Consider the following 12805-nt stretch of genomic DNA (forward strand, 5'->3'; position numbering starts at 1 on the left):
ACACACACACACACATGACACACACACACACACACACACAACACACATACACACATACACACGACACACAGACGCACAAAATGTGTTTTGTAGTTGCCGCAGAAGTTGCAGCCTCTGTGTTCGGCGAGTGGCGTGTATGTGGTTGTCAAGCTCAGAAGTTAGGAAAATTAGTTTCACAATTTTCTGATTAATTTCTGATAAAGCTTTTGAACATGAAATTCAACTTGAATTTGAGTTGAAATAAGGATGTCGGATTTTGAATCAGAATGTAGTGATGTCATGTTTCTATTGATTAAAATTGACAGAAATTTTAAGGCATTGTAAATGTACAGTACATCACATAAATTGTACTATATTTTGAAAGCTGTTTTTGGCATGTGTCAGGAGGGGCATTGAGTTGGGTCACTGACGTGTGTCAGGGGAGGTGTTGAGGTGGGTCACTGACGTGTGTTATGAGAGGTGTTGAATTGGGTCACTGACGTGTGTCAGGGGAGGTGTTGAGATGGGTCACTGACGTGTGTTATGAGAGGTGTTGAGTTGGGTCACTGACGTGTGTTATGAGAGGTGTTGAGGTGGGTCACTGACGTGTGTTATGAGAGGTGTTGAGTTGGGTCACTGACGTGTGTTATGAGAGGTGTTGAGGTGGGTCACTGACGTGTGTCAGGGGAGGTGTTGAGATGGGTCACTGACGTGTGTTAGGAGAGGTGTTGAGTGGGGTCACTCACGTGTGTTATGAGAGGTGTTGAGGTGGGTCTCTGACGTGTGTTAGGAGAGGTGTTGAGTTGGGTCACTGACGTGTGTTAGGAGAGGTGTTGAGGTGGGTCACTGACGTGTCAGGAGAGGCGTTGAGGTGGGTCACTGACGTGTGTTAGGAGAGGTGTTGAGGTGGGTCACTGACGTGTGTTATGAGAGGTGTTCAATTGGGTCACTGACGTGTGTTAGGAGAGGTGTTGAGTTGGGTCACTGACGTGTGTTATGAGAGGTGTTGAGGTGGGTCTCTGACGTGTGTTAGGAGAGGTGTTGAGGTGGGTCACTGACGTGTGTTATGAGAGGTGTTGAATTGGGTCACTGACGTGTGTTAGGAGAGGTGTTGAGGTGGGTCACTGACGTGTGTTATGAGAGATGTTGAATTGGGTCACTGACGTGTGTTATGAGAAGTGTTGAGGTGGGTCACTGACGTGTGTCAGGAGAGGTGTTGAGGTGGGTCACTGACGTGTGTTAGGAGAGGTGTTGAGGTGGGTCACTGACGTGTGTTATGAGAGGTGTTGAATTGGGTCACTGACGTGTGTTAGGAGAGGTGTTGAGGTGGGTCACTGACGTGTGTTATGAGAGATGTTGAATTGGGTCACTGACGTGTGTTATGAGAAGTGTTGAGTTGGGTCACTGACGTGTGTCAGGAGAGGTGTTGAGGTGGGTCACTGACGTGTGTCAGGAGAGGCGTTGAGATGGGTCACTGACGTGTGTTAGGAGAGGCGTTGAGGTGGGTCACTGACGTGTGTTAGGAGAGGCGTTGAGGTGGGTCACTGACGTGTGTTAGGAGAGGCGTTGAGGTGGGTCACTGACGTGTGTTATGAGAGGCATTGAGTTGGGTCGCTGACGTGTGTTATGAGAGGCATTGAGTTGGGTCACTGACGTGTGTTATGAGAAGTGTTGAGGTGGGTCACTGACGTGTGTCAGGAGAGGTGTTGAAGTGGGTCACTGACGTGTGTCAGGAGAGGTGTTGAGGTGGGTCACTGACGTGTGTTAGGAGAGGTGTTGAGGTGGGTCACTGACGTGTGTTAGGAGAGGTGTTGAGGTGGGTCACTGACATGTGTTAGGAGAGGCGTTGAGGTGGGTCACTGACGTGTGTTAGGAGAGGCGTTGAGGTGGGTCACTGACGTGTGTTAGGAGAGGCGTTGAGGTGGGTCACTGACGTGTGTTAGGAGAGGCGTTGAGGTGGGTCACTGACGTGTGTTAGGAGAGGTGTTGAGGTGGGTCACTGACGTGTGTTAGGAGAGGCGTTGAGGTGGGTCACTGACGTGTGTTAGGAGAGGCGTTGAGGTGGGTCACTGACGTGTGTTATGAGAGGCGTTGAGTTGGGTCACTGACGTGTGTTATGAGAGGCGTTGAGTTGGGTCACTGACGTGTGTTATGAGAGGCATTGAGTTGGGTCACTGACGTGTGTTAGGAGAGGCGTTGAGGTGGGTCACTGATGTGTGTTAGGAGAGGCATTGAGTTGGGTCACTGACGTGTGTTAGGAGAGGCATTGAGTTGGGTCACTGACGTGTGTTAGGAGAGGCATTGAGTTGGGTCACTGACGTGTGTTAGGAGAGGTGTTGAGTTGGGTCACTGACTGTTTTTGTGTCCTCGTGAGCACTATGAGTCTCTGTCAGCCCTGGCTCCCTGGCCTTCTCAACCTCTCTTTACTGATCAAACAGACAAATATGAAAACCTGAGCTCTCACTTTCAACAGCTTTAGACAAGTAATTAATTGTCTAATCAAGTAGATGCAGGTCAGTCATGATGCCAGCTTTCTTCGAGAGTTTGTTTGTCATATGTGAGTTAACACAGGGTCAACGTTACAATGAAATGTATGAGACAAGAGAAACAGGTCAACTCAGCAATAAGAGCACTAGTCGTACGAATAAGAGTAAAATAAGAGCTTTAAATAAATGAAGAGGAATCTCTGTCAAAGTGCTCCAAGGCAAAGTTGTCTCCCTTTGGCATTTGCAGAGTATATTTGTGGTGCAGAGGTCCTGAAAGATGAGTTCGAAATATCAGTACGTTGAAGAGGGACACAGCCTATGAGACATGATTTTCATTCAGAACTGGGACAGATAGAATCCTCAGTGTGTATTTACAGTGTGCATTTACACTTGAAACATCAAAGATCATCCCTTCATCATCATCGTGATCAACATCATCCCTTCGTCATCATCGTGATCAAACATCATCCCTTCATCATCATCGTGATCAACATCATTGTCTGATCGATGTGAAGAGCTGCCTCACATTCATGATGCCACACGGGTCTGGAACATCCTGTAACGCTATGATTTTTTTTCATATAATGTGTCAAAGGTCATTCATCTGTTGATCTGACCAGTCACAGCAGTGGTGCAGACCTCTGAGGAGGGCTGACCAGGCTGATCCAATGAGAGATTCCAGCCCGAAAGCCATAGTGTCCGCAGCTTGTCCTGTGCACCAGCAATATGAAATTTCAGAGCTACTGAACTTACTGAATGGCTGAACTTGCATTAGAATGCAGATGAGCTGTGTGAAGACCGAGCTGGCTGTGTTTCTGAGGTTTATCTGTGTGATGGGCCTGAGAGAGCTTTCCCCTCCAGCGTTGGTTTACTGCATGCAGCCTTTAAAAAAGCACCAGCTCAGTTTTACACTGTGTTGATTTGTTTGTGGATTTTGCTTTAGATAAATGAAGATAAATGGGATCTCTTTGACATGCACTATTACTTCAGGCAATCACTGTGGACAGTCAGATGGATGTGTGTTGTGCTTTGAGACTGAAAGATGAACATTAAGATGAAACTGATGAAATCTGATAGATTTGATTGACAGGAGACTATTTTCAGCATTCTGTGTTTTTGATTCCAAAAAAAGATGCTAAGAATGCCCTTTGTAGAATACATTTACAGCCAGGTCAACACACACACGCGCACACACACGTACATACACACACACGTACACACACACGCCCACACGTAAACACACACACGTACACGCACACACGTACACGCACACGTACACACGCACACGTACACGCACACGTACACGCACACGTACACACTCACACACACACACACACACACTCACACACACACACACATGTACATGCACACGTACACACACACACGTACACGCACACGTACACACACACGCACACGTACACACACACACACACACACACGTACACACACACACGTACACACACACGTACACACACACGTACATACACACGTACACACACACGTACATACACACGTACACACACACACGTACACGCACACGTACACACACACACGTACACACACACGTACACACAGCTGAGAAAAAAACAAAGAGAGCTCATGGGTGCTGGAGAGTTTTATAATCTCTAAATTCTTCATTTCCATTGAATATCATAGGCTTGCATTTGAGTTCTACTCATTTTCATGGAAAACGTTTAACTGAAAGGCTTGCTGTGTTTCAGCAGTCTGATATGATGTACTATAGACCAGGCCCATTCCGCTGTCTGCCAAAGGCCAAATCTGGCCCAACAGTGACCTCCACTGACCCAAATCTGGCCCAACAGTGACCTCCACTGACCCAAATCTGGCCCAGCAGTGACCTCCACTGACCCAAATGTGATAAGAGTCAAATCAAATGTTAGAGTCAAATGTGTGTGTGTGTGTGTGTGTGTGTATACTTATGTTTGCTGCCGTAGGTGGATATTTTGCTCTGTGTGTGTGTGTGTGTGTGTGTGTGTATCAGTTTTTTTGTGTGTATCAGTTTCTGTGTGTATGAGTATCAGTGTGTGCGTGTGAGTATCAATGTGTGTGTGTGTGTGTGTGTGTGTGTGTGTGTGTGTTTAAGTATCTAATAGATGTCTGGGTGTTTAACTGTGTGTGTAAGTATCTAATGGATGTGTGTGTGTGTGTGTGTGTGTTTATGTATCTAATAGATGTCTGTGTGTTTTTTCTCTTTCTCTCCCTCTGACAGAGATTCCAGTTGGAAAGAGTGCATTTGCAAGAAGTTAAGAGATCCAGTTATGAACACACCAAGAAGTGTGCTGACCAGTTGCTTTTACTGGGCCAGGTCAGTCCCTGTTCTCATTCAAACCAGCTGTAGCCCAGGTCAGTCCCTGTTCTCATTCAAACCAGCTGTAGCCCAGGTCAGTCCCTGTTCACATTCAAACCAGCTGTAGCCCAGGTCAGTACCTGTTCACATTCAAATCAGCTGTAGCCCAGGTCAGTCCCTGTTCACATTCAAACCAGCTGTAGCCCAGGTCAGTCCCTGTTCACATTCAAACCAGCTGTAGCCCAGGTCAGTCCCTGTTCACATTCAAACCAGCTGTAGCCCAGGTCAGTCCCTGTTCACATTCAAACCAGCTGTAGCCCAGGTCAGTCCCTGTTCTCTTTTTAAGGAGCTTTGTCTCCAGAAAACACAAATATGCACATTGTGTACATGTGTATGGAGTGTGAAGGAACCATACACAGTTAAGGATGATTGGCATGCATCTAACACAAATATGGATGCAAACAGAGGGAAATAGAACTACCAGCAAATAGAATGGCAGAGAATCTTGTTCTTTCACTGAAACAGTGAAGAGTACATTTCATTATTCTTTAAGCTGTTTAAGTCATATCAAAAGGGTAAAGTCAGTGTTCTGGAGTTGTTGTTACAGGAAAAGGCCAAGGTGAATCATCTTCTCTCCTCTCCTGCTCTCTGGACAGTGAGAGGCACTGTGCCTTTATTTGTAGTGTCCTATTAGAAGGATGTAGGAGGTTGTACATTAGTCTTGTCCACTAATGGCCAGAGGGCATGTTCATAGTTCGTGTCAGTGAAATACGGCACAGTGCAGATCCTGTGGGACCAGGAACACAGGACGTCTTGAACCACAGCTTCTTTGATTGTATTGGCTCGCTGGTGTTAGGATGTGGTAGTAATAGAGTAGGGAAAGGCACTGACATACACATGAGATGCTGGAGGGTGCCGCCTGCCTGGGTGTTGCTGTCTCTTTAAGAGGGACTGGATGAGCTCTCGTGAGAGAGGAGCTCGAGAACTCGGGCAGGCTGAATATTGGGGTTCCCTGCGTCTTGCTGCGGCTGGAGATATCCCACCCTCCGGACGTTTTCTTTTCCTTGGTTGAAGTCTTTATGTTTTCACACTCACTTGTCGGATTGCCATCACCACACCTGCTCAGGAACAGCTTGTGTTCGTCAAGCAACGCACAGATCTCATGGCGCCTTGGAATCGCTTTGTGGAGACACCACCCACCTCCCCCCCAGGTTTGGCCGTATAGCCCTCCACGCAGCTCCTTAGTTAAATATACACATGTACAGGTACACTCCCACGCTATACGCAGCACGTAGGGTGGTATTAGGTTAGGGGACCAGTCTTAACTAGATTACTTATTCTGTGTCCCTAGACTGCGAGTGCTGATTCGTTTGGGGTCAATGCTAGTTGGGTGTCCGGCATTCTCTGCCCCTAACACTGGTCACTGATCAGCTCCTGTGAAACGCCGTCTCTGTTTTACCTGTCATTTCTGTGGTCGCCCAGTGCTAGCTGTATTGTATTGTATTCTGTCAAAAATGAGACGTGTGATTTTACATTATATATCACTATTTTTCTACACGTCAACAATAAAAGTCCACATCTGCGATTTTTTACTCGCATTCGTCAATTTTGTTGACTGACCGACGCAACCCTAATAGACTGTGCTGCTCCACAGTGACAGTCTGAGATTAGGTTGTGCTGATCCATCGTGAAAGTCTAAGATTATGCTGTGCTGATCCATCGTGACAGTCTGAGATTAGGTTGTGCTGATCCACAATGACAGTCTGAGATTATGCTGTGCTGCTCCACCGTGACAGTCTGGGATTAGGTTGTGCTGATCCACAGTGACAGTCTGAGATTATGCTGTGTTGATCCACTTTGACGGTCTGAGATTAGGTTGTGCTGATCCACAATGACAGTCTAAGATTATGCTGTGCTGCTCCACCGTGACAGTCTGGGATTAGGTTGTGCTGATCCACGGTGACAGTCTGAGATTATGCTGTGCTGCTCCACCGTGACAGTCTGGGATTAGGTTGTGCTGATCCACGGTGACAGTCTGAGATTAGGCTTGGTTGATCCAGAGTGACAGTCTGAGATTAGGCTGTGCTGATCCATCGTGACAGTCTGAGATTAGGCTTGACTGATCCATCGTGACAGTCTGAGATTAGGCATGGCTGATCCACAGTGACAGTCTGAGATTATGCTGTGCTGCTCCACCGTGACAGTCTGGGATTAGGTTGTGCTGATCCACGGTGACAGTCTGAGATTAGGCTTGGCTGATCCAGAGTGACAGTCTGAGATTAGGTTGTGCTTATCCACAGTGACAGTCTGAGATTAGGCTTGGCTGATCCATCGTGACAGTCTGAGATTAGCTTGTGCTGATCCACACTGACAGTCTGAGATTATGCTGTGCTGCTCCACCGTGACAGTCTGGGATTAGGTTGTGTTGATCCACAGTGACAGTCTGAGATTATGCTGTGCTGCTCCACCGTGACAGTCTGGGATTAGGTTGTGCTGATCCACGGTGACAGTCTGAGATTAGGCTTGGCTGATCCAGAGTGACAGTCTGAGATTAGGCTGTGCTGATCCATCGTGACAGTCTGAGATTAGGCTTGGCTGATCCATCGTGACAGTCTGAGATTAGGCATGGCTGATCCAAAGTGACAGTCTGAGATTAGGTTTGGCTGATCCACAGTGACAGTCTGAGATTAAACTGTGTTGCTCCCCAGTGACAGTCTGAGATTAAGCTGTGCTGCTTCACCGTGACAGTCTGCGATTAGGTTGTGCTGATCCACAGTGACAGTCTGAGATTATGCTGTGCTGATCCACTGTGACGGTCTGAGATTAGGTTGTGCTGATCCACAATGACAGTCTGAGATTATGCTGTGCTGCTCCACCGTGACAGTCTGGGATTAGGTTGTGCTGATCCACAGTGACAGTCTGAGATTATGCTGTGCTGCTCCACCGTGACAGTCTGGGATTAGGTTGTGCTGATCCACGGTGACAGTCTGAGATTAGGCTTGGCTGATCCAGAGTGACAGTCTGAGATTAGGTTGTGCTTATCCACAGTGACAGTCTGAGATTAGGCTTGGCTGATCCATCGTGACTGTCTGAGATTAGCTTGTGCTGATCCACACTGACAGTCTGAGATTAGGCTGGGTTGATCCACCGTGACAGTCTGAGATTAGGCTGTGCTGATCCATTGTGACAGTCTGAGATTAGGCTGTGCTGATCCACTGTGACAGTCTGAGATTATGCTGTGCTGGTCCACAGTGACAGTCTGAGATTAGGCTTGGCTGATCCAGAGTGACAGTCTGAGATTAGGTTGGGCTGGTCCACAGTGACAGTCTGAGATTATGCTGTGCTGGTCCACAGTGACAGTCTGAGAGTAGGCTGTACTGGTCCACAGTGACAGTCTGAGATTATGCTGTGCTGATCCAGAGTGACAGTCTGAGAGTAGGCTGTACTGGTCCACAGTGACAGTCTGAGATTATGCTGTGCTGATCCAGAGTGACAGTCTGAGAGTAGGCTGTGCTGATCCACTGTGACAGTCTGAGATTATGCTGTGCTGCTCCACAGTGACAGTCTTAGATTAGGCTGTGCTGATGCACAGTGACAGTCTGAGATTAGGCTGTGCTGATCCAGAGTGACAGTCTGAGAGTAGGCTGGGCGGATCCACAATGACTGTCTGAGATTAGGCTGGGTTGATCCACAGTGACAGTCTGAGATTATGCTGTGCTGATCCAGAGTGACAGTCTGAGATTAGGCTTGGCTGGTCCACAGTGACAGTCTGAGATTAGGCCTTGTCTGTCTATTGTACTGAAGCTCTTTCAGGCATATCACATGATGTACCATCCAGCAGTAAATGTTTACTCTTAGCTGTGCTATTTCACATGCTGTAGCTGGTAAACTAATCTAATTCTTTCGCATAAACATGAATTTCACGCAAGAAACTTTCATTGCCTTTCCCAGTTTTGTCTCTTCACCTTGTTGTTAATCCCTTTGGTTCACTGTGCCCCCAGACTGACCGGGCAGTTCAGCTTCTCCTGGAGACAAGTGCAGACAACCCCAGCTACTACTGTGACTCGCTCAAAGCCTGTCTGGTGACCACCATAACCTCCTCTGGACCCTCTCAAAGCACCATCAAACTGGTGGCCACAAATATGATTGCTAACGGCAAACTGGCAGGTAACATTCAGGCCCAGCTCGGTCCTCAACTCAAGTCCAGGTTTAAATTAATGTGAGAGTCTGATTCATATAAATCTTCAGCTGCTGGTGTATTAGAGAGTATAAATTACACCTGCAGTTTAGCTCTCTAGCCAAGTCATGAATGCATATCCCTGGATTACCTCTGCCTGCTCCTGTCAGTTATTAATCATGCTATTTTCTGTCCCTCTCTGTCTCCCTCTCTCTCTTTATCTTTTTTTTATGCTGTGTACATAACAAACACACACAAACACACAGAGGGTGTTCAGTTGTTGTGTCTGATTGACAAAGCAGCGGATGCTTGTCGTTATCTACAGACATATGGGGAGTGGAATCGTGCTGCCTGGCTTGCAAAGGTACTGTCACACTGCATATACCCCATATACCCCGTATACCACATATACCCCGTATACCACATATACCCCGTATACCCCATATACCACATATACCACATATACCCCGTATACCCCATATACCACATATACCCCTTATACCACATATACCACATATACCCCTTATACCACATATACCACATATACCACATATACCACATATACCCCTTATACCACATATACCACATATACCCCTTATACCACATATACCACATATACCACATATACCACATATACCCCGTATACCACATATACCCCGTATACCACATATACCACGTATACCTCATATACCACATATACCACATATACCCCGTATACCACATATACCACATATACCCCTTATACCACATATACCCCTTATACCACATATACCACATATACCCCTTATACCACATATACCCCTTATACCACATATACCACGTATACCACATATACCACATATACCACATATACCACGTATACCACATATACCCCTTATACCACATATACCACATATACCACATATACCCCATATACCACATATACCCCTTATACCACATATACCCCTTATACCACATATACCCCTTATACCACATATACCACATATACCCCTTATACCACATATACCACATATACCCCTTATACCACATATACCACATATACCCCTTATACCACATATACCCCTTATACCACATATACCACGTATACCCCTTATACCACATATACCCCTTATACCACATATACCACGTATACCACATATACCACGTATACCACATATACCACGTATACCACATATACCCCATATACCACATATACCCCATATACCACATATACCCCTTATACCACATATACCACATATACCCCTTATACCACATATACCACATATACCCCTTATACCACATATACCACATATACCACATATACCCCTTATACCACATATACCACATATACCCCTTATACCACATATACCCCTTATACCACATATACCACATATACCCCTTATACCACATATACCACATATACCCCTTATACCACATATACCCCTTATACCACATATACCACGTATACCACGTATACCACATATACCACGTATACCACATATACCACATATACCCCATATACCACATATACCCCATATACCACATATACCACATATACCACATATACCCCTTATACCACATATACCACATATACCCCTTATACCACATATACCCCTTATACCACATATACCACGTATACCACATATACCACATATACCACATATACCACGTATACCACATATACCCCTTATACCACATATACCACATATACCCCATATACCACATATACCCCATATACCACATATACCCCTTATACCACATATACCACATATACCCCTTATACCACATATACCCCTTATACCACATATACCACATATACCCCTTATACCACATATACCACATATACCCCTTATACCACATATACCATTTATACCCCGTATACCACATATAACACATATACCACATATACCCCCTATACCACATATACCCCTTATACCACATATACCACATATACCACGTATACCACATATACCCCATATACCCCATATACCACATATACCACATATATCCCGTATACCACATATACCACGTACACCCCATATACATAATGTAAGATAAAGTGGAATCTAAGCAGGCTGAATGTGAATATCATCTCAGGTACGTCTGAATGCTGCAGAGAGTTCTGATGTGCTTAAGCGCTGGGCTGAACACCTCTGTTCTCCTCAAGTCAACCAGAAGTCCAAAGCCATCCTGGTCCTGCTCTCTCTGGGCTGCTTCCACAAAGTGGGCGAGATGCTTCATAGGTGACAATTCAACCCATCAGCCCATCCTTTGATTAACACTCCAGCATGTGTTTGCTTTTATGAAATGATCACACACTGTAGACTACCAGAGAAACTGGGACAAACCCTGGATTTGGGTTTGGTAGCACAGTGAAGCAGTGTCTGGATGAGAGAATGTGAACATCTGGTTTGGAGAGAATTAGGATCCTTGGTCAATCCAGTAAAACAGATTTTACATTAAACACTGGAAAAAAGCAACACCAGTATGACACTGCTGAGACCACTGGCCCAACGACAGAAATACACAGAAATCCTCCAGAACACTGAAAAGTTCAATAGCTCTCTCTTGCTTTCCTTCTCTCTCTCTCTCTCTCTCTCTCTCTCTCTCTCTCTCTCTCTCTCTCTGAGCTGTTCCCTGGCAGATCCTGTGGACAGTGAATATGTAGGACAGTGGTTTCGCAGTAAAGGGAAAGAGGGAGGCTGTGTCTATTTTAACACGAAATCTTTTGCTTCTCCCAACAGCATGAGGTATTTTGACTGTGCAGCGCTCTTCATCGAAGCCTGTCTGAAATACGGTGTGATGGAGGCCAATGAAGTCACCAATATCCTTTGGAAGACTGTTTTCAGCCTTTAAAACTGACTCGGTCATTAGGTAACATTGGGACATGGTTGCCTGTTGGATACAGTAATAGGCAGTGGGACAAATCTTTGCTGTCAATGCTCAATCAGTTTCTCAGACTTTCGCCAAAGCTCTTCTGAGTTATCTGTGTGTGGAGCCGGAATGCACATATTTTTTTCGGTGCAGTAGTTTACACTGAGCTGAGGAGTCCACGGAACATTTGGGTTCTGGTCCATTTCCAACATGCCTAGATTCCATGACAGAATGAGTCAGATAGGCCAATGCTGCACCAAAACAAATCCATGGTCCTGTATTTTAAAGAACTGGTTTTAAAGAAACAGGTAGATCTGTATAATGTTAGAGTAGGAAAAATGCCATGTGTTCCACGCTTTTCCTTAATTCCCCGTTCTTCACATAAGTTGATTGGTGCTACGTTTGCTGATTATGCCAGGCTGCTGCGCTCCATGGGTCTTAGAGAAGGAGCGGCACTTTGGGCCTCCCGGGCAGGAGGTGCTGGGGAGGAGATCCTAGAGCAGCTCTTTCAGGGAGAAGGAGCAGGGCCCGACCTCTCTCCGGGAGAAGATGACATCCAGACTCCTCCAGTGACCACAGACTGACAACGCTCTGACTGAATGAGGGAGAGAGGAGGAAGGCGGAGCGACGGATGAATAATAATAATAATAATAATAATAATAATAATAATAATAATAATAATAATAATAATAATGATAATCATAATAATAATCATAATAATAATACTTTATTTGTGTGGAGGAGGACTGTCAGTCAGGATAGAGGAAACTGTTGTTCTGTAGGGCTTTGGGGCAGAGAGCATGCGCAGATGGGTCCAGATGCTGTGGTAATCAAGGGGATTTCAGGTCCTTTTTTCTGTCCGTCTGCGCAGAGCTCAAAACTCTGTGTGTGTGTAAAGTCAGACACTGGAGGTGGCAAACCATTACTTCTGTAACTAATTTGAAATGAATTCAGATGTTCCAAGTTTTCAAAATCCCTTTGTCTTTCTTTGGTGTCAGTTCT

At 45.7% G+C, this 12805-nt stretch overlaps 1 protein-coding gene across 2 annotated transcripts in view; it reads left to right on the plus strand.

Annotated features, from left to right (window-relative positions):
- Nucleotides 1–12434, plus strand: part of wdr11 (WD repeat domain 11) — a 72181-nt gene extending 59747 nt beyond the window's left edge. For both annotated transcript variants that reach the window (XM_030771890.1, XM_030771891.1), the window contains exons 24-29: nucleotides 4696–4791; nucleotides 8775–8940; nucleotides 9217–9314; nucleotides 11027–11172; nucleotides 11674–11753; nucleotides 12185–12434. In XM_030771890.1, coding sequence (XP_030627750.1) covers nucleotides 4696–4791; nucleotides 8775–8940; nucleotides 9217–9314; nucleotides 11027–11172; nucleotides 11674–11753; nucleotides 12185–12387 — 789 coding nt within the window. In that variant the 3' untranslated portion in view covers nucleotides 12388–12434. The remainder of the gene's footprint in view (nucleotides 1–4695; nucleotides 4792–8774; nucleotides 8941–9216; nucleotides 9315–11026; nucleotides 11173–11673; nucleotides 11754–12184) is intronic.
- Nucleotides 12435–12805: the final 371 nt, after the last annotated feature.

The sequence above is a fragment of the Chanos chanos genome, chromosome 4, assembly GCF_902362185.1.
Source record: "Chanos chanos chromosome 4, fChaCha1.1, whole genome shotgun sequence".
In the NCBI taxonomy this organism is placed as follows: domain Eukaryota; kingdom Metazoa; phylum Chordata; class Actinopteri; order Gonorynchiformes; family Chanidae; genus Chanos; species Chanos chanos.